Genomic DNA, 24032 nt, shown 5'->3' with positions numbered 1-24032 from the left:
GCTTAATGGGAATTTGGGAGCCTGTAATCTCTTCTTTTTTTTTTGTTTGTTAACTAACACTTAAATCTCTGATTGTGAGCCTGCCACTTTAACCACTGAGCCATGCATCTTCACAACGTTTCTCTTGACAACATAGATAGCTTAAAAAACAAACAAGAAAAGAAAGAACACAAAAGATAAAGAAACTCGATGTTCATTGGTTGTACAGCAGAACAAGGATGTAGGGGAAGGTCTTGCTGGTGTGTAAAAATATTTAAAAGTAACATAAAATGAAGAAAACGTTTTCTCACGTTGGTTGAAAATTAGTAGTAGTAACAGGGGCAGTGGTGGCATAGTCATTTATTTAAACAACCACAATACGTTACTGGTATTTGTTTCATTGCTCAGAACTCCCTTTTCTCTACCCAAAGAAATGATGGGTCAAGTTGACCCTGCTTCCCTTCATCACTGGAAGTGTGGTCTGGAGGAAGAGAGATGTGCCCATAGCCTTGGTATGAAGGAAGGAGCTCTGCTCATAGCCTTTTGGCCTGGAGGAAGGGACTCTGTTTATAGCCTATTCCTGGATGAAGGGGCTCTGCTCATAACCTTTTGGCCTGGAGGAAGGGACTCTGTTTATAGCCTTGGCCTGGAAGAAGGGACTCTATTCATAGCCTTGGCCTGGAAGAAGGGGCTCTGCTCATAGCCTTTTCAGGTGCTCCAAGACTTGTGGGACTGATGTCATAAATTTTTCTCGTGAACCATTACGGCAATTACTGAATATAAGACTAATGAGATGGTGGTGGTGGTAGTTGTGGCCTCAGCTCAACCTTAATTGACCAGTGCTATGATTAAAGACATTCCAGCCATGATTATCCTGTATTATCTTTTTCTGATATAGTGAATGTAGAACTACTACATTTAATGTGTCTTTTAAGTTATGATTTGAGGGATATTTGGTTGTTATTTCTAACAGGTCAAGCAAAGTGGTGTATTGGCAGAGTTATTAAAAATTAGATATAATGTCTTGTGGCATTTGTTCCAGCCAACTCCTGCATTCTGAATTCAAATCCTAGTGAGGTGAACTGTGTCTTTCGTCCTTTTGGGGATCAGTAAATAAATTATAAATTCCAGGTTAAAGGTATGACAGAAATATTGGAGCATCTGACAGGGTACCTTATTTCTCTTCCAGTTGTTTGCATTCTGAGTTCAAATTCTGCCTTGGCCTACTTAGTCCATAGCCCAGTTTAGCACCAGAACCTGGCTCTTGGATGCCTTTAGTGGACTGTCCTCTGTTTAGCAAGCATTCAGGTCATGTGATGGAAAATGGGACCTTCAGGGTCTTAAAACAACTGGAGTTAGACATTGATATATTGATAGCAGCAACATCTTGGTCACATCAATATGTGTGAATGCAAAATAGACCCAATGCCTGCACTACAAATAGCTAAAACAGAAAATGGCATTTCTATCAGGTTGAGAAACTTTGGAGGGTGTGAGTTTTTTTGTTTGTCTGGGTTGAAATAAAGGAAAATATTATTAGAACGGAATTGATATCGCTGTTTTGAAAGGTGTTGATGTGTCTGGGGCTATTTGCACCTCTTCACCTGGTCACTTAGTATGTTAGCAGTAGCAACTATGTCTCTCTCTCTTCAGCTACCACCAGCAAACCATCTCAAAATCAGGAAATGAAGCATCATCATGATTATTATTCAGTGTCCGTTTTTCCATGCTGGCACCATTGTCTGTTCTGGCATGGTTTCTATGGTGGGACGCCCTTCCTAACACCAACCACTTCAAAGAGTGTACTTGGTACTTTTAACATGGCACCAGTACTGTCAGGTTCACCAAGTAACTTGTAAGACAAGTAGCAATTCTGCTGTGGCGGATAGATCTTCTTGAGTACAGCAATGTGCCAGATATCAGTTCTTGGTCGTCATCTTCATAAGGCTCAATGTCTTGAGATTGGCTTTCAGTACTTTGTCCCATGTCTACCTGGGTTTCCTTCTTCCACAAGTTCCATTCACTTTAAGTGATTGGCACTTCTGTATGCAACTGTCTTCATCCATATTTATCACATGACCAAACCAGCATAGTCCTCTCTCTTGCACACTGCATCTAATTTCTCTTATGCCCAACTTTTCCTTTCTAAACACTAGCTCTTTGTCATACATGTACAAGGTGGGATTAAAAGGTTCCCGGACTAGTTATGTTTTATAAAAATAACTTATTTTCCTAAGTTTTAACATCTGTTCCCTAAAAATAGTCATCTTGCACAGCAATACACCAGTCTCAGCATTCCTACCACTTTTGGAATCCAGCCTGGAAATTGTTTTCCATAAGTAAGTCAAGGACATTCTGCAGTTTGCTCTGGATCTCAACAACAGTGTTAAAACGGCAACTTTTGAGCTGCGTTTTCATCTTGGAGGAAGAAATGGCAATCCATAAGTGCTGAATCAGGTGAATAAGGCAGGTGCAGGAGTGATATCATGTTGTTTTTGGTGAGAAACTGATGAGTGAGGAGATCTCAGTGAAGAATCCAGTTCTTTGCACCCCACAGATCCAGTCGCTTTCAGTGAATGTCCTGTCAAATGCTTCAAAATGTCGTAGTAGAACTCTTGATTGATGGTCTGGCCCTTGGGAATGAATTCTCAATGTATGATACCACATTTCTGGTGGTGATGCTCATGGCAGGTTTTCCAGATCATTCATTGTCTTCCAGGGATGTTCTTCCACTTTTGAAGTTCCTGTGCCACTTGAAACATTGTGTACGATCCATTGCCTCATCGCTGTAAGCTTGCCAAAGCATGCTCAATATCCCTGTAGCAAGACTTCCTAAGTTTAACGTAAAATTTCACATTGGCTGTTTATTCTTGTCCATGACAAAATTACAGGCTATGGCTACATGTGATGACAAAACTACAAATTTCGTAAGTTGTGAAGTAAACACAGTAATGTCACTCAGCACACTGTCTCATGAAGGTCACTGCGAGTTCTCACTGTGCACGCAATGGTATGCTGCCATCTGTTGGCTGACTACAGAACTAGTCTCACTACCACGTAGCATTGCTGGTCATATACATGTATCATACAATCTTCTTTTCTTATGGAGAGAGAGAGAGAGACCCTTTGGTTGCCAACAGAGGTAAAAGTTCTCAAAATTTTCTGTATCCTATTCTTATTCTAGTGATTACACTGTCTGTGCATCCTCCCTCACAGTTAATTAGATCCCCGAGGTAGCAAAAATTATCCACTACCTCTAAAGAGCCTCCAGGGCATTTGAGAAAATTGATCTGTAGTTTTTATGACTCCTGTGCATCTTCCACATACAAACGCTATCTTCTCTGATAACCATACTGAAACATATTGGAAATTTAAGTCTAGAAATATTATGCATGAGAAATTAAGATGGTTGGCTATAACTGGAATGCTAATTAACCTGTAAAGCAGTGGAGAAGGAAGAAGACTAACTTATAGTTTAGCACCAAGTATGAACACCACCAAATGGCAGTGCCTCTTCGCAGCTATTTCCTTGTGTATCTTGGTTTAAAAATAGATACACTATGTCCTTGTAGAGGCAACTAAAATATTTAGCTGTAGGGAGGGCATTTGGTTGTCAGACATTACCCTTAAAACCTGTCTGAAAAAGCATGGAAAACGGATGTTAAAAGAAAAAACAAAACAATGTTGACGTTATTGCTAATTTTGTTGATCTCTTTTGAACTGTCTGTGAATTGTCTGATAATGAAGTGATATGTTAAAAATAACATAAGAAAGATCGGTCAAAGTATCTGCTTAAAGATAAGTAGACAAACCACATTGTTTATTAATGACAAACGAGGGATTGTTCTTGATTAGTCATGATTGTGCTGTTTATGATGACATTACATTCAGCACTCACTCACATTAAAATAACAACAAAAAAATAGGAGAGAACTCAGACGAGATTCAATAATTTATACAAGCAGTTATCAACATTTTGCACCACCTTTTACAGAATGTCATGGTTTTCTACATAATACCGGATTATCTTAAACAAGAGCTATACTCTCTTTAGATATTTGCATATTCTAGTGACCCCTTTGTTAACTTTTGTATGAATTACTAAAAAAAATGAAGATTATAATGTAATGAAATCCTATTGGGTCTTGATGCATCATCAGTCATGTTCTCTACTCACTGATAACTATCTAACTCATATGTAAGCTTGATAAAGAGTTGTTTTGAAAATATGTTTAAAACCTATGTACTGTACTTGGTTTAAATATTCTAAGAGAAATCATAATCCTTTAAACATTCATTGCCCCCACTTGTTACCTTTTTATGAGCTCACAAGGCTTTTAAGGGAGTACTTTTACCCAGATTAAGGACTCCTTAGGACCAGCATCCAATCATATATATCTGTCACACATCTTTGCTTCCCTTCATTCTTTCCTCCTTATCTCTCTATGTCTCTACACACACATACACACACACACATACAAACAAAACATTAACACCAATCTCAAAGGGAAGAATGGCATAGTTGACTTTGGCAAGATTTGAACTCAGAGCACAGAGAACTGTATGGTATTCTGATATTTTAGCAATTCAGTCAATTCACTGTTTTCAATGGAGTTAAGGATCATCCATCTTTAGAGAAAGGGGTTTGAAATGACTTCACTGAGGATCAAACTTACAAATCTGGCATGTTATAAACCTTTTATCACTCTTGTATGTGTGTTTGTGTTCCGAGTTCCAATTCTGTCAAGGCCAAATTTTACTTTCATCCTTTCAGGGTTGTTAAAATAAAGTATCAGGTAATTACTGGGATTGATGGTATTGACTAACCCCATCCCCTCAAAATTGCTGGCCTTGTGCCAAAATTAGAAAGAATTATTTTTATTGAAGCCCTGGACCAACCACTACTACTACTACTACTACTGTAGTGAGCTTGCAGAATCACTAATATGCTGGACAAAATGCTTAATGGTTTTTCTTCTGGCTTTGCTTTCTGAGTTCAAATCCTGTCTACATCGAATTTGCCTTTCATCTTTTCAGGGGTGGTTAAATAAGTATCAGTCGAGTACTGGGGTCAATGAAATTGTCTAGTCTCCTTCCTCAAAATTTCACTACAAGTGGAGTGGATTTCAAGCAGAAGTCAAGTTACCATACAGTGGCTTTCCATTTTGGTTTAATATATTTCTTGCATTGTTTGTTGTAGGTGTAGGCATGACTGAATAGTTAAGATGCTTGCTTCCCAATCATTTGGTTTCAGAGGGCTTTGGGCAAGTGTCTTCTCCTATAGCTCAAGGCTAATTAAAGCCTTGTGATTGGATTTGATTGACTGAATGTGAAATAAGCTTGTTTTTGTGAGTATGTCTGTGTCTGTTTACATTTTCACTTCTCTGAAAATCACAAGCGACAAGTGGTGGTGGTGTTGTCATTTCTCCTATCAACCAACCATCTGCTGGCTTTTGACCTTCAAAGACATATGAAATAAGAAAACCCTTACTTGAAAAACAGATAAGGGTTAGTGACAAGAAGGGTATCCAACCATAAAAACAATGCCTACATAATATTTTTTTCTCCATAATGTATATGAAGAAACAGATGAGAACAAAAATATTTAGAAAATGTTTTGACCGGGAAATTAGTATTGGTAGTGATGTGATCAGTAGAACTGTGAATAGCAAAACATTCTAAAATTCAAATCCTGATGATGGAGCAAGTTTGTTTTTTTATTCAGCTAGGGTTCCATAAAATTATCAGTGATACTATACTAGGACATCATCCTTCCACAAAAATTACAACCTGTACCAAATAGATGGAACTCGTTTTTCTGACATAGACCAGGTATGGCAAAGTCCAGTGGTCATGGCCAGAGCATGTAGTGAAATATTTGGAAGGAATAAATTAGTGAACATTAAGCATCACACACACACACACACACACACACACACACACACGCACATGTATATACATATATGCACACACATACACAGGCACACCAGACAGTAAACTAGACATATACACATTAAATTTGATACCACATAAGCATATTTGTTTTAGCTATAAAATATTAGTCACAAGAATAAACCAAACCACTAGCTTGGGAAAATTTGGTGAAAAGCAGCCCCTGAAAATAATATGCATACACTTACATTTGCACATATAGCAGCTTGTATACACACATGCATACTCACTCACACACACATATCTACACACAAGTGTGTGAGTATATAAATAAATACACACACACACACACACACACACACACACAGAATCACCAGCTTGAGTCACACATTATTATTTGTCACCGCATTACACCTTTTTGTGAGAGACTTTTACTCACACACACACAAGACATCCTTAATACTCTATTGACTTCAGATAAACTGGGAGCTACCCAAAAGGCACTAAAAACTGCTAGGTACCACTGTTTACTGTTGTTGGATATAAGTCAAGGTTAAAGAAACTTTTCATAACTCATAAAAACCAGTAAGGCCAGTTTATAGTGACAATAAACAGTTCCTCCTCCTGTTTTATGGCATTCTTTTCTTTCCATGCTAGCATGGGTTCACCAGATATATTATTGGAGCATTATTTTACAACCAAGATGCCCTTTTTGTTGTTATCCATTATCTGTTTTTGAAGTAAGAGTTTCCCTATTTCATATGTCTTTCAAAGAATGAAGCAAGCAGACAATTTTATTGACAGGAGTGACAACACTGCTTGCTGTTGGTGACTTTCACAAAGCACATTTATTTTTCATATTTTATCTGTTTCATTCTTTCAACTGTGGCCATGTTAGGGCACTGCCTTGAAGGGTTTAGATGAACAAATCGCTCACAATACTTAAGCCTGGTATTTATTTTCTTCCATTTGGGCCCCAATATCTTTTACTGTGTCATCCTCCCATCATTTTGGAAGTCTTGTGATTGGTCTTTAAAAATCTCTTAGAAACCACTAAATGATTGCATGTGCCCAGCTGTTGTTTCGGAGTTTTGCAACATGCCCAACCCAGCAGAGGTTGTGCATTTGGTATTCCACAATCACATCATCTGTTCCACTCTGTTCTTGAATTCTCTTATTTTTGATATACTCCCACAATAATACTCCAAACATGGATATTTCCATGGCCAGTTGTATCAGAGCTAGTTTTTTTTATTTTTATGCAGTAGTCCATGTTTCACATGCATATAAGAGCACAGGTAGGGCTGTGTTATTGAAGAGATTAGCACATAGGGTCATGTCCAGATATCATCATCATCATCATCATCGTTTAACGTCCGCTTTCCATGCTAGCATGGGTTGGACGATTTGACTGAGGACTGGTGAACCAGATGGCTACACCAGGCTCCAATCTGATTTGGCAGAGTTTCTACAACTGGATGCCCTTCCTAACGCCAACCACTCCAAGAGTGTAGTGGGTGCTTTTACGTGCCACCGGCACAAAGGCCAGTCAGGCGGTACTGGCAACAGCCACGCTCAAAATGGTATATTTTATGTGCCACCTGCACAGGAGCCAGTCCAGCAGCACTGGCAACGATCTCGCTCTAATGTCTTTACACGTGCCACCGGCACAAGTGCCAGGAAGGCGACGCTGGGCACAGGTGCCATCCCGATTTCGCTTTCGCTTGCCCTAACAGGTCTTCGCAAGCCGAGTTTCGTGTCCAGCTTCTACACTATTCTTACATTGTGACATTCCAGTGTTCATGTCTTGGCATATATTTTCTATTTATTCCAGGTAAATGTACTTCTTCACTTCCTCAAGTTCATTACTTCTCACCACTATTATTCTTATGCTTTATTTTCAGACCTCATGTATTTTGTTTCCATAAGGTCCACTGATGAACTTTGGGTATCCAACTCTATCTGTATGATCTGCAGCAAATATGCAGGAGTCTAGAAGTTTGATTTGTTACTTAGACAAATGTTCTTCATAAAATTCTTGTTGCTTTCTTTCACTCATTCTTTTTTCTTTTTATTTGTTTTTTTTAAATAATTTATTTTCTTTCTTTATCTATTCTAGAGTCACTCAGCCGAGATTACCTCGAAAAAAGCAAGCCTCCATTGCAGATGGCTCTTCATCCTCTGATGAAGATGGTGATATAACAATGGTGAGTATCACACACACACACACTACTATTATTTTCATGTCATATAAACACACATGTATAACTACTATTCTTATATCATATAAATATACTTGCACATGAGTGTATGTATATATATATATATATATATATATATATATATATATATATATATATATGAATTCTCAGATTCAGTATGATCATGTGAAGAAAGTATACTCATGGCTCATCAGTTCAAATTCTCTGATGATTCCTTTGTTTCTGAGCAAAACTCTCAGACCATGAAACACAAACCTATTACCAACCAGATGTTGGTAACAGGTCCTTGATTTCTTCATGTTTTTCTTTTAAAGGAAAACCTTGGTAAGGATGATCTTTCATTGATATCTTGATGACTTGTAGACACACATTATTTCTTTATGCAACCATTATATGCTAAAAAGTATATTAAACATTTGAGTTAGCAGTGCTCTTAGACCACGTGTTAAGGTCAATGCTACAGAGTTTTTATAGAAATTATAGCCAGCTCTGATTTTGAGATGTCTTGGATACAAAACATCATAACAAAATCAGTGCCGGCTATAATTCTATAGAAAATTTGTAGAGATGACTTTAATACACATCATTGATATCTGTTATGGTGAAATTTCAAGATTTGTCTCTGTCTGTCCATAACTGGAAAACTGTTTATAATTCCTAACCTATAAATTGTGTTGTTTCCACATAACCTTCACTGTTTGTTGTCACAGCAGAGACAACACTCAGTTTAACTAGATGTTAATAAGTCCATCAAGTCAAGTGGTGGTAGTAGTGGTGGATGACAAACACAAAGACACCTGCACACACATATATGGTCCTTGTTTGTCCCCTCTGTATGTAGCCCCTTGTGGGCAGTAAAGAAATAAGAAACTGTTCTATATAATAGAGTGCTCACACACTTTGTCTGGTGAGCGCAATAACTTTAATTACTCAAGGCTATAATCTTTATCAAGGTGAGGTACACATTATTGAACAAAACTTAAAGCAACCAAACATTGGAAAGGGAAACAACTCTCTAGAGTTCCAATTTAATTAATACTGAAATTGGCAATATGGTGGGAAGAGGGTTAACTTTCCTTTCTTGAATTTCCTCATAGCAGGAAATACATCTTGTAATTTTTATGCATACTTATTTCTGCTGTTGTATTTATTACTTGTAATTTACTAAGCTACAACTGTTACTTACTCTCTTTTATTTAATCTGATGGTCTGAAAAGGGTGCTCTGTTCTCCTTATCACCATACCTACAGCAGTCATGGGTCTCTGTGTCAAAGCTGAAGATTCAAGACATTTTCTTGGGAAAGATACAGCAGTGGTGTTGCTTTCTACCATTTTATTTAATGTTTACACTGATAGTCTCCTGCTTTTCTGAGTTTACTTTTCAGAGACAGGCCCTACTTAACCTGTAGGCAAAGGGACTGATTCACACGACATCAGGGCATGTCCACACATCAGTGAGCCTATGTGACACATTTCTAGGGATCAGCCCTCCTCTGCATCCTGTTTGCCTTGACCATAGGACCATCTTCTGCAATTTGACCTGTAGGTGTGGCCCTTGACAGGTACTGCCCTCCTAGGCCAGAACAGACTTGAGAGTAAGAGTAAAGGTAATGGGATAATGAAGGTGTAACCCTCTCCTCCCCAAAACTTCTGAATTGGAACCTCATCACAGAACAAGACAAAACATAAATTACAAGCTTTCATTAAAAAGGACTTTATGGACACCTTGTGTGTGTGTGTCTGTAGTCTTTTATTTGTTTGCCATTTGACTGTAGCCATGCTGGAGCACTGCCTTGATGCATTCTAGTTGAACAAATTGACCCCAGGACTTGCTTTTTAAGCCTATAGTACTTATTCTATCGGGCTTTTTTGTCAAATTGCTAAGTTACGGAGATGTAAGCACACCAATACCAATTGTGATGGGGTGACAAACAGAGACACACACACACACACATAAATATATACATATATATATACGTATGTATATATATATAAACAACGGGCTTCTTTCAGTTGCCATCTACCAAATCCACTCACAAGGCTTTGGGCGGCCTGAGACCATAGTAGAAAATACTTGCCCAAGGTGCCACACAGTGGAACTGAACCTGGAACCATGTGGTTGGGAAGCAAGTTTCTTACCACACAGCAATTCATATATATAAATAAAATCATCATTTAACAGCAACGTTTCCATGGTTGTATGAGTTTGATGGTATTTGTTGAGGCAGATATTTCTACTTCTGGATACCTTTCTTGTCACCGACCCTCACCTCGACTGTTTCTGAGCAAGGCAATATTTCTTCATGGTCACACATAAGACAGGGTACATGCAAATACATACATATCTAGTCAATGGGCTCCTTTCAGTTTCCATTCACCAAATCCACTCACAAAGCTTTGGTTGGCCCCAGGACTACAGTAGAATGCATTTCCCAAAGATGTCATGCAGCAGGACTGACCCCCATGGCTGGCAAGCAAACTTCTTTCCCACACAGCCACGCCTGCACACACACCTCTCTCTCTCTATATATATATATATATCTCTCTCTCTCTCTCTCTATATATATATATCTCTCTCTCTCTCTCTATATATATATATATCTCTCTCCCTCTCTCTATATATATCTCTCTCTCCCTCTCTCTATATATATATATATCTCTCTCTCCCTCTCTCTATATATATATATATCTCTCTCTCCCTCTCTCTATATATATATATCTCTCTCTATATATATCTCTCTCTCCCTCTCTCTATATATATCTCTCCCTCCCTCTCTCTATATATATCTCTCCCTCCCTCTCTCTATATATATCTCTCTCTCCCTCTCTCTCTATATATATCTCTCTCTCCCTCTCTCTATCTATATCTATCTCTCTCTCCCTCTCTCTATCTATATCTATCTCTCTCTCCCTCTCTCTATCTATATCTATCTCTCTCTCCCTCTCTCTATCTATATCTATATCTCTCTCTCTATCTATATCTCTCTATCTCTCTCTCTCTATCTCTACCTCTCTCTATCTCTCTACCTCTCTCTCTCTCTCTACCTCTCTCTCTCTATATATCTCTACCTCTCTCTCTCTCTATATCTCTATCTCTCTCTATATCTCTATCCCTCTCTCTCTCTCTACCTCTCCCTCTCTCTATCTCTCTCTCTCTCTCTATCTCTCTCTCTCTCTCTATCTCCCTCTCCCTCTCCCTCTCTCTCTCTCTCTCTCTCGAGAGAGAGAGAGAGAGAGAGAGAGACTATGTGTGTATATTCCACACAATTAGATATAATTGATATTGTTTGTCTTCTATAATAAGGATTTCTTACTCGAATATACAGAGCACCACATAAATTTATGAGAGAGAAATAATTTGTTGTAAAATGCCAATTCAAATCTGATTAAGCAAACTAATAATCAAAGATATTCCAACCATGACTATCCTATGTTATTTTCATTTTCAGAGACCTACATTTAAGACTGTATCATTTAATGTGTTCTTTCTTAACATGTCTAGTTAGTCAAACTACAATTTTCAAACTTTTTCAATCCATGGCACATTGAATGAGGAGGTGCTAAAAGTGTTAGATCACACTATCAGGTCGTTGTAAAAGTTTGATTTTTAATAAAAATATAACTAGTACAATTGAAATTATTTTAGAACAGATGCATGCATGCATTGCACTTTGTTACAAAGGATTTGGCTCAGGTGCCAGCTGTAGAAACCAAACCAAATCACACTGGAATCTGGTGCAGCTCTCCAGCTTGCCAACTCTGGTCAAACCATCTAGCCCATGCCAGCATGGAAAATGAATGTTAAAGGATGATGATGATAAATATACATACACTGGTGCAGTGCATTAAAGAACAACCCAGTTTTCTGAATATCCTAGCACTTTCTGATTTGTCACAAAGACTTGTGATGCATCTTGAGACTATTGTGGTGTAAGTATACCATGACCTAATGGTCAAAAACATGAGAGAGATGTTCTCTTGTTAGATTGCAGTTAGTTAGTTGAACCCCAATTATGATTGAATAGAGATACCACCATCTGCCACCTGAGCACATAATTTTCCATTGAAATAGATGCTTTATGTCCTCCTTTGACCATACTTACATATTCCAATCTGATGAGAGATAAAGTGTTTTTAAAGTTTTCCTCTCTTGTATGCATTCAATCACATAACTTGTTACATAAGTATTCAATATCAAAGTTTTCTCTCTGTATATATAGATAACATATATTTTCTTTTTCTCAGTCTAAACAAGGAATGCGTCAGATATTACCAGCACCAGGTAAACCCGACTGCGGAGAGTTGAAATACTTGGACTTAAGACTTGACGACACTGCTGAGACCCCAAGTGGACCTCCTCCTTCTTGTGAATATCGGGAGATAGACTTTGTAAAGACCAATGCTTTGAGAAATGTAAAAAATGCCAGGGTGCTGGAATAATGATGATGGAATTTAATAAAAAAAAAAAGGGGGGAACAGAAAAGCAAAAAAAAAAAAAAAAAAGACAATTGCTGTAGGGTCCTTCAACTGTCATATTTTTAAATGTATATATACATATGTATATGTGTGTGTGTATATATGTGTGCATGTTTGTGTGTGTGTGTGTGTGTGTGTGTAACTACAGCTGCAGTCAAGGATGATTTGATAGCATTTCCTATACTTTTGCTAATGGTTTTTAGGCCCATGTAGTCGCAATAATGTATATACAGATACATATATATATATATACATATGCACACGCACATACAATCATTCATAGATTTCTGTATATATATACAATCACACACATGTATTTATACATACTTTTATGTATATATACAAATATATATGCACATGCATACACAGATTTATACATACATTCATATGTATATGTATATAGAAACACACACACACATGTATACAGATATACATACTTCAGATTACTTCAATGAGAGGAAAAAAAAAATTCCTTTTTTATCATAAAAACTAAAAAAAACAAGCAACAAAAATTATCCCACCGAAAAATGAAGGGAGAAGCTCAGAAGTGAAACTTTTTTTGTATATTTTCAAAAAAAAAAACCCACAAAAGTCATTCTTGATTGAGGACAAGAGAAATAAAGAACATGGTATTATTAATGATAATAATAATAATAATAATAATAATATCCTTTTTACACTTTCCTTACATGTTGCTGTTTTATTATTCCTTTTCCTACACTATCATCACATCTACCTGTAAAAGAAAAAGACAGATATTATTTTTGTTTTGAAATTCCAAGAAATGAATAATTGTCCAATTCCAACTTTGTGATGGTAAATCTTCAACTGACTTTTTTTCATTTTTTTTTTTGTCTTCTTAATTTTCAGCCAGTCCAGCCCACCCCAACAATAACAACTAAGCATAAGAAAATACATTGTTTCTGAAACACACACACAATCACACACACACTTCCTTGTTTTTGTTATTTTTTAATGCGTGTGTGTGTGAGAAAAGCAAAGGATAAGTTCAACAGTCAATAAACAGAAAAAAAAGTGATGAGGGTTTTTGAGTGGGGGTGGGGTGGGGTGGTGCAGTGATTGATTCGTTAATGTGTGCATGTGTGTATTTACACGTGTATAGATAGACACGTATAATGAAGTATTTAATATACACGTATATCTGTGTGCATGTACATGTAAAAGGTCTTTTGGTGTGTGTATGTATGTATGTATGTATGTATTTATAGATTTATACCAAAATTTGGTAAAAATATTGTATCTGTTATCAAACGTAGCAAAATACTCACATGTGAATTTTTGTATATATATCGATTTAAATAAGAGCTAAAAGATGATCCATTTTTTTTTTACAATAGATCATATTTTAGCTCTTATTTAAATCGATATATATATACACATACATACACACACACACACACTTAAATTTACAAGTATTTACACCATCCAACAAATACACATCCTTACACAATTACCCACGTGTATCCAAGTTTTTCAGAATTATTTTTTACCAAAACCAGCAGCATCACTTATAAATTGTCAGTATTTGTTCTGGTTTCTGAGTTCAAATCCTGCCTAGCTGAACTTTACCTTTCAACTCTGCTAGGTTGATAAAATAAACTACCCTGAAAATTACTCTGTCAAAAGCATTAAATAATACTAGTAGTAATCATGATTTTAAAATATTGGCACCAGGTCACATATTTTGGAGAAGGGAGTAACCAAACAGAAAGCCCTAGTAGATGACTGGTACATGTTTTATCAAACCCAGAAACATGAATTTTTTTTTTCTTTTAAATGGTATATTTCTAAAGAAAAAAAATAGGTAAAAGTCAACTTCATTAACCTCAGAATATTGTTTTTTGTTTTTTTTTAATAATTTTATCAATGATGAAAGACAAAATTGGTCTTAGTGGAATTTGAAATTAAAAAATAAAGAGTTGTAACAAAACAGCCAGCACAATTCTGTCATCCACAGACAAGCTAAAAATAATGATTCTTTCTAAATTTAGTAATTAAAGTGCAAATGAAATATATTTTTGTGTGTGTGTATATATACAATATATATGTGTGTGTGTGTTTTGCAGCTTTAAATCCTTTCACCTTAACCAGTTTCTGATTAGAAAAAGACATTTTCCTTCACTTGCTTCAGTCATAATGATGTGACCATGTTGGGGATTTTTAGTCAATCATATTGACTCCTGTACTTGTTCTGTCTTTCTGCCAAATCACTAAGTTATGAGAGCATAAACAAGCCTACACTATTTGTGAAACAGTGGGAGACAAACACACACACTCATATATATTTATGCACATACACATATGTCTTAATTAGTAAATGACAAAAGACTTTGTTAATGAAAATGATCATGTGACTCCTGTTCTTTTGTCATTAAATAATTGATATTATGCTCTGTACTGACCTAACTTTACTCTAAAGCATAAGTTCTAACAACAGGTTATTAGTATCGCTATCCCTAAGCAAATTCATAATATATGTATATATAATATACACATACATACATATATATATATATATGACTGGCTTCCACACAATTTCTATCTACTGAGTCCACTTACAAACCCATAGTAGGAGGTAATTACCCAAGTTGCCACACAATGGGACTGAACCTGAAACAACTTGGTTGTGAAGCAAACTTCTCAGCCACACAACAATATCTTCCCTGGTTATTCTTAAACATTTTTCCTTTGTATGTTTCTAAGATTCCAAATCTCTGATATCCAGAACATAAGAAGGAAAGTTTTTCTTTGAAAAAAATAATAAAAGAAAGAAAGGGAGAATTTAAAGAATCCATGCTAAATCCAAGAAGGGGGTTATTCAATCACTTTTATTCTTTCCCAAAATGTGTTACTTTGTGCCAATTAGGATTGTTGGCAAAAATGGTAGTTACAATTTTTTTTTCTTTTAGTTTTCTAATTGTTGTCTTATAGTTTTGTGAAGAAAATGGAGAGCATCTATCCATGGCACCACTTCTGTATTGTTTTTCAGGGCTTACTAGAATGCCCTGAATGCAATAAGGGTGAACTCTGCTGAATGTATCCAATGATTAGGTGGTGGTAGGTGTAAGGGTGATGGATTAAATCTACCCACGAACAAGGGTGTGGTACAGCTTCCATTTACTCAATTTCACTTTCGCACCTGATCTGCTGCAAATCGCAGTCAAATCTCTCACAAATCACATTATCTATAATGAGAAAAGATATGTTAATGTAATTCTGTCACACACCCAAAACAGATGGCATGGTCACTGATGGACAGCCTCTGACCATAAGTTTTGCTCTATCAAGATTAACCTCAGGTTAACAATCCAATTCCACTCACAAGTTTACTTATGTAGAAGACATTTGTTCAAGGTGCCACACAAGACTGAATCCAAAACCACTTGATTACATAAACTTATGAATCACCTGGCCCATCTCTGCACTCGTAGACATGCTTAATGAACTTGACTTTTATTTGGCATAGATTTATGACACTGGTTGAAGGCTATAAATTGTAGAGGTAACATTAGTCAAATTGATCATTATTTAATCAATCGAACATCAATCAATCAATCACTAACTGAAACTGCTCTCTCAATTCCATTATTCACCATTCTTGCTTTTAGTAGGTGCATTGACAACATTAATGAAAAAGGTTCACTTAATAAACATTTACGAAGAATTCTGACAATTCATCAATTTAAGTTGTAAGTCATTGCACTTACTATCATCTTTAACATCATTTTATGTCTATTTTCCATGCTGGCATGGGTTGGACAAGTTGTGACAGTCTGGATCAGTTCTCATTTGGAGTTTCTGCCTTCCTAGATGCATTGACATCCACATTTCACTTATACATGTCATTTGGTTGGATGCCCTTTCCAACATCAATCCCTTTACAGTGGACTAGGTGCATTTTATTGTAGCACCAGCACTAGAGGAGATGTCTTGCCTCAGCAAGATTAAAGAGTTCTCACATCTCTGTTCATTCATCAATCATTTTACAAACTGCATCAATTAGTGACACCAGCATAGAGAGGTTGATGACTAAAGGTACCTTACTACTCCTAAGTTATCTATTCAATGTAGACATAATAGAGTGAGTATGAGCATAAGTATGAATAGATTAGATAGTTATTTGGATTATTGAGGAGGGAGTAATAGAAGAGAAACAGTGATAGGTGGCTTCATGCTGGGTGAAGACAGGATGATGAAAGAATGAGTAAGATGTGTGTGGGTGGGGAGTCAACAATGATTTGAAAAATGGTGATTGACTGGTGAAAGGATAACAGTAAAGATGGTGATGGTAAGAGTGTGTGGTGGTGTGGGAGAACAATGACTAACCATGTCTCTTCACATAAACACCATGATGATAGAGTAATAGTTGAAAGCAACAAAAAGGGAAGTAGAGAATTAACAGAAATAGCAAAATAATAATAAAAATATACATCCTAATCTCTTTCACGACTACCATTTACATGCATGTGTGTGCATATCTTTCATTTCAGTCATTGGACAGCCATGATACAGTACATCCTTAAAGAATTTAGTTGGACAAATTGACCCCCAGTACTAATTTATTTTTGTTTAAGTATGGTACTTATTCTGTCAGTCTCTTTTGCTGAACCACTAAGTTACAGGGATGTAAATAAACCACATGGTTACATAACAAGCTTATGAATCAGGTGTTAAGTAGTGAGGAGACAAGCAGATACACGCATTATATATATACACACTTTCTACTAACTTCTACACAGTTTCTGTGTACCAAATCCACTCACAAGGCTTTAGTCAGCTTGGGGCTATAGTAGAAGATATTTGCCCAAGATGCTATGCAGTGGGACTGAACCTGAAATTATATGATTGGGACTGAAGCTGCTTACCACACAGCCATGCCCATACATATATTTTTGAATGTATGTAAAATCTCTTTCCTTTCAGGTGAAGAAATAGACCCAATATATTAGAACTGTCATCTCTCCCCTAACATCATACAAACATATCTAACTTGATGGTAGTCAGAGCTGATACAGACCAAAATCAATTTTCTCAGACTCCATTTTGTATGTACATACATGTAGGTTTTAATATTTTTAAAACTTCCGAGGTCTGGGGGGAAAGGACAGTACTCATGGTCTTTGATGATCTCTGCAAGACTTCCTAGACTGATGAGATTGAAGAACCTTTCTAAGTCAGCCCCTGTGAAAATGATATGAGCATAAAAGAAATTCCAGAGTGCTGACGTCTTGTGGGGGAAAAGACTAGGTGTAGTGATTAGTGTAGGGCTTGGAGTGAAAAGAAAATGTGTGATATTTATGCTGCACTTCATTAATAATATAAAATGGAAATGCATCTGCTGGAATCAGAACAAGACTGATTACTTTATGTTCTGTGTCCAAACCTAAAGAAGGTCTACATTATCTTTCAGGGATGGGAGGGTTAGATGTTTGATAAATTAGGGACAGGTTGAACTCCTCAACTATACTGGTCACCCAAATATCTATGACCATAAGCCTCTGTTAGAAATAACAATTATAATAATTTAAGATTTTGGCATAAGGCCAGCAGTTTTAGTGAGAGAGGTAAGTTGGTTACATTGACATACCCACCTGCCCAGAAAGATGAAAAGCACAGTCAACCTCAGCAGGGATTTGAAATCAGAACAAAGAGCAAGAACAAATACCATTAAGCATTTTGTCCAACATGCTAACAATTCTGCTAGCTCACTGCCTTAGTAGTAGTAATAATAATAATAATAATAATAATAATCCTTTCTATTATGGGCACAAGGCCTGAAATTTTGTGGGGAGGGGAGCTCGGTGGAATAATAATAATCCTTTCTACTAAAGTCACAAGGCCTGAAATTTTGTGGGAGGGGACTAGTTGATTACGATTGACCCCAGTGTTTCAAAGGCACTTAATTTATCAACCCAGAAAGGATGAAAGGCAAAATCAACCTCAGTGGAATATGAACCACTAAGAATTTCATCCAGTGTGCTGCTTTTGTAATAATTATTATTATTATTATTAATAAGGGCAGTTGGTATGCAGAATCGTTACAAGTGTCGGAAGAAAAAGCTTAGTGGTATTTGTTCTAGCTCTTTCCATTCTGATTTCAAATCCCATTGAGGTCGACTTTATCTTCCCTCCTTTTAAGGTTGATAAAAAAAAGTACGAATCAAGAACTGGGGAGGGGGTCAATGGTATCAACTACCTCCTTCTTTAAAAACTGCTGGCTTTGCACCTAAATCAGAAACAATCGTCATTGTTATTGTATCCCCACCACCAAATTTCAGGCCTTATGCTTATATCAGAAACTATTATTATTATTACTGAGTGAGAGAGCAGTGCATACCATCAAAGTGACACTGGAGTACAAATATACGAAGCCCAATATACCCAAAACGACTACCAGTCTCATAAGGGTACACCAGGCACATGCATCACAACCATATATATATGATTTGGTGATCTCATATCAAGATAAAGAGTGCATGACCTTGCCAGTGGGGACCAGTTAGAATTTTCTTCAGGTCAAATAGCCCATTCCACTCAAAAGGTCCCTGAATAAGGATTCTTTAAGGATGTTAAACGAAACACCTATGTTTCCAGAAGTGAATTATTCAAACCATAAAGAATTCCTATCAACACATGGCTATGATGCTTCCCCACTACTTCTACTCATGATCAGAGATGCACATAATGTCATCATTATTGTTATTATTATTATTATTAAGGTGGTGAGCTGGGATTGATGTAATTGACTTACCCCCTCCCCTAAAATTGCTGGCCGTGTGCCAAAAATTTGGAATAATCATCATCATTATTATTATTATTATTATTATTACTACTACTACTATTACTGTTGTGGTTGATGGCAGAACTGTTAGGGCACTGGATTGTGATAGTTTGCTAAATCCCTTTAGATTCTGAGTTCAAACCCCATCATAGTTCACTTTTTCTTTCATCCCTCCAAAGATCAGTATAATAACCAATAATCAAGCATTGTGGTTGGTTGATTAAATCAGCCACATTCCTTTCCTCAAATTAGTGGTTGTGTGCCTTAAACATTATTATTATTATTATTATTATTATATTATGATTATTACAATTAAGGTGGTGGATTGACAGAATCATTAGTTTTGGGTATAATACCTTGTGGTATTTAGTTACACCTCTTTTCATTCTGAGCTCAAATTTCGCCATGGTCATCATTGCCTGTCATCCTTGTGGGGTTGATAAAATAATATACCAGTCACATACTGGGTTTGATATGACTAACTGTTGTCCCTTATTAAAATTGTTGGCTTTTTTGCCTGTGTTGGAAATTGTCCCATTTTCCATAATAATAACAATGATTTCTGTTGTCATAGAGGCATCATTTGAGGGAGACATCACAAGAATAGTTTACAATTTGAGTGTACGGTGGTGGTGGTGGTGGTGGGTTTTTTTATAAAAGATGAGTGGAAAAAAGGGAGATGAGGGAAAATAGGATAATAGTATACAAAATATGTGAGCACATCTTTGAAGCAGTCCTCCTAATGCAAGAGGGCCTCCAGCTAAAGCCAGTCAAGGAACTCCACAGGCTCCAGGATCACCTTGACCACTGATAGAGGAGAACATGCAGCTAAGTACAATCAAGGAACTCTACATATCCAGGATTACATTGACTGCTAATAGTACAAGCCCATGCCTGACTGTTATTTTCTAGTCTACAGGTACATGCTTAGAGTAAGTCTGGTTTCCAGTTTAGGCCCAAGACCAGCAATTCTGAGTATAATAGGTGTAATCAAACCATCAACCCCAGTACTTCACTGGTACTACATTTTATTAACCCCACAAAGATGAAGGGTAAAGCTGACTTCTGTGGGATTTGAACTCAGAATGGAAAGATCTGTAACTCATTTAAAAATTATGTAAGCCAGTCATATCTGAAATCTGTCCCTGTCCTCAAATGAACTCCTACTTCACAGAACTGAATATTCTATTTTACTCAGACAAACAAGCCCCCTTTCATTGGTCTTAACTCTTCTACAATTTTCTTTTTATGTCTCATCAATATGCAATGCTATAAAATTTCACCAAATTTCTGTAAAATAAGTCTATGCCGCTGTACCATCAAAATGGTATTTACATTTTCAGTATTTTTATAACAATTTATGGTTATGCATGTGTAGACAACACATGCACACATGGCCAAACACACACACACAAGTTCAACTGTGGTTTTTAGTCAGAACAAGCACTGACCTATATGAAGATAGTAAAGGTGTATAAAATAGTTTAATGAGTTATACTCCAAAGGTGATCTCCTATACTCTGTACATAGATACACATACATGCACATATGTATCTATAAGGGTGTTTGGGTGAGTATATATGTGTGTGTGTGATGCTGATAAAGTATCTTTGTAAAAATGAATTACATGTGAGCAAAGGTTTATACAAAGAATAATGCATATGAGCATACAAACACACACGCATATATATATGAGAGTGTGTATGTCAGCATAACTTATGTGTAAATATATGTAATCACAAGTAGATGAATGATTGTATGATATAAGTGTCTATTGAATGCTTGTGCACAACTCTGGCAGCATATACACACTGGATTCTTTGACCAAATATACAGGAGTTGATTTCATTGTATATGTTGTTACCTGTATAGTGTATTAACTGTTGTAATATATGAGAGAAGTGCTCTTGTAAAACCATTTTCTTCATATTTCCTCCACACATCTTATATTGTGTTACTCCCTCTCTTTCCTTTCTTCCTTCCTTTCTCACACACACATTCTCTCGTTACTGTTTCCCAATGTGATATTGGAGAGATACATGTAATTAGTCATGCAAAGTGTGATCAGCACTGTTGAATGAGCATCAGAGACTATGGCTATTCCAGAGAAAGGGTCAGCAAAGCTGGTGTGAACAACAAAACTCTACACTAAATGCAATAAAATACTTAGTTTCAATCCCCAAACTTGCAGTGATCAACTTTACTTTTGTATCCTGCCAAGTTGGATAGATTAAGTAAAAGTAATGATGTACCAGGAGTCAATTCAGACATCATCCCTTCATCATCATCATCATCATCATTTAGTGGCTGTTTTCAATGCTGGCATGGGTTAGACAGTTTGACTAGAAGTGGTAAGCTGGAGAGCTGTACTAGGCTCCAGTCTGGTTTAGTACGATTTCCATAGCTGGATGCTCCTCTTAATGTCAACTACTCCCAGAGTATAGTGTGTGCCCTTTAACTGTCACTGGCACAATTGCCTTTTACATGTCACCAGCACACACACACACACACACACACACATATGACAAGTTTCTTTTGCAGTTTTCATCCATTGATTCATTGAAAATTTAATCTTTTGCTTAAATAAGAATGTAATCTTATTATATCAGAGGTTTAAGAGATAGAAGTAACCTCTCTTACTAGGTCCTCAACTCTTTAGATACCAACCTGTCTGAGACAGTCCCTGGTTCTTTGATACAAACTGATGAAAAAATTTAATTTAGATTACTTTTAAGACAAAGTTTCATGTTAAATTTAAGTGCTAAAACCCAGCTTGATAATGACAAAGTTACTTTAATAAATTCTTTATTATTTTCAAAATTAAATAAATGCAGAATATATAAATAGAAATATGGTAACAAAATGGTTTTATTTGTAGGGCATCTGTAGCTGATTCAAAACCCTACCAAAAGAAAAGTTCACTTTTCTTTTAAACATGATGCTTTCTTTGTGAAGATGGGTAACCCATAAAAAGTTTCCCCTTAAAACTTTAATATCTATGTATATATATATATATATATGTTATTTCTACCAGATGAAAAAATATGTCCTATATAATTCTTCCATGTTTAGTTTCCTCACATGTCTGTGTGATTTATTCAGAATTTTATAATATATGAATGTGCTAGAAATTATGAAGTACTGACATATACATTATAATCGTTTTAATGACCACTTTTCCATGCTTGCATGGATCAGACAATTTATTGATGCAGAATTTCTATGGAGCTGGATGCCCTTCCTGTCACCAACTCTCAGTTAGGTAATATTTTCCTTATGTCCAGATATATTTTCATGGAAGATTGGAAATGAATGACACCACTTGCATAACAGTGACACTCGTTTACAACCACCATACAATGTCAAGGTAAGGAGACAGTAATACACATACAAGCACATATACACACACACACGACAGGTTTCTTTCAGTTTCCATCTACCAAATCCACTCACAAAGCTTTTGTTGGCCTGGGGTACTATAGTACAAGATACTTGCCCAAAGTGCCATGCAGTGAGACTGAACCCAAAACTATACATTTAGGAAGCAAACTTTTTACCATATATATATCATCATCATGGGTTGAGACAGCTCGATAGGATCCAATAAGTTGGAGGATGGCATCTTACTCAAGTGTCTCAGTTTTGGCATGGTTTCTATGGCTGGATGCTCACCTTAACAATAACCACTTTACAGAATGTACTAGGTGGGTTTTCCTATAGTACCATTACTACAGAGGTTGCCTTGCCATTAGCAAGTATAAAGAACCTTCTCAAGCCTGCTTTGTCACAACTCAATTTGGTTTAGCAACACACCAAAATGGCTTGCCGGTAATAACAGTTTCTCTCTTAGCTCTTGCATTATTTTCTGTTTTATATTTGATAAATGGAAGCTTTCTCCAAAATATATTAGAAGCATTAAATAAGCTGCATAAGGTAATACAAAAGCTTATCTTTGTCTTCATTTCTTGGCATCACCTTATACATATTTTACTTAATTTCTTGCCTGCATTGCTAAAGTAGTTTTTCAAACAGTTATACCATTTACACACACACACACACACACACACACACACAAGATGTAGTTGTGTGGCCAAGAAGCTTGCTTCCCAATTACATGGTCTCAGGTATAGTCACATCGCATGGCACCTTGGGCAAGTATTTTCTACTATAACCCCAAGCCAACTGAGTCAACAGAAACTGAAGCTTGTCGTGTGTGTGTGTGTGTATATGTGTGTGCATACTCTTGTCGTCATGTCATATGATGGTTGTAAACGAGCATCACCATCATACAAGCACTGTTGTTCGTTTCCTGTCTTCTGTGAAAGCATGTGTGGTCATGGGAAAATATTAACTTGCTTGGCAAGAAGTGAAGGTTAACAATAGGAAGGACATTTGGCCATAGAAAATCAGCCTCAACAAATTCCTTCTGACCCAAGCAAGTATGGAAAAGTGGACACTAAATGATGATGATGATGTGTTGAAAATCTTGAAGAATTATATGGAATCACTATTGATTTAGATAAGTATTAAAATGGATAAGAAACCCCCATAATATGATTTATGGAAAAGATCATGTACTCTCCTCACTCTCCATGTATAAGTAAGAATTTATATATTTGTAAAGATTAATTAATAAATGTTCTTAAATTCAATAATTAACA

The 24032-nt window shown here is 36.4% G+C and overlaps 1 protein-coding gene across 1 annotated transcript in view; it reads left to right on the top strand.

The window, feature by feature from the left end:
• The window catches only part of LOC106880839 (uncharacterized), a 47096-nt gene extending 33843 nt beyond the window's left edge, over nt 1–13253 (top strand). Inside the window, exons 3-4 of the mRNA XM_014930970.2 lie at nt 7991–8078; nt 12339–13253. Coding sequence (XP_014786456.1) covers nt 7991–8078; nt 12339–12533 — 283 coding nt within the window. The 3' untranslated portion in view covers nt 12534–13253. The remainder of the gene's footprint in view (nt 1–7990; nt 8079–12338) is intronic.
• The last annotated feature ends 10779 nt before the right edge of the window (nt 13254–24032 follow it).

Source organism: Octopus bimaculoides, chromosome 13, assembly GCF_001194135.2.
Source record: "Octopus bimaculoides isolate UCB-OBI-ISO-001 chromosome 13, ASM119413v2, whole genome shotgun sequence".
NCBI classification, from domain to species: Eukaryota; Metazoa; Mollusca; class Cephalopoda; order Octopoda; family Octopodidae; genus Octopus; species Octopus bimaculoides.
Note: the sequence above shows the minus strand (reverse complement) of the source record. Positions and strands in the feature narration are given on the sequence as shown.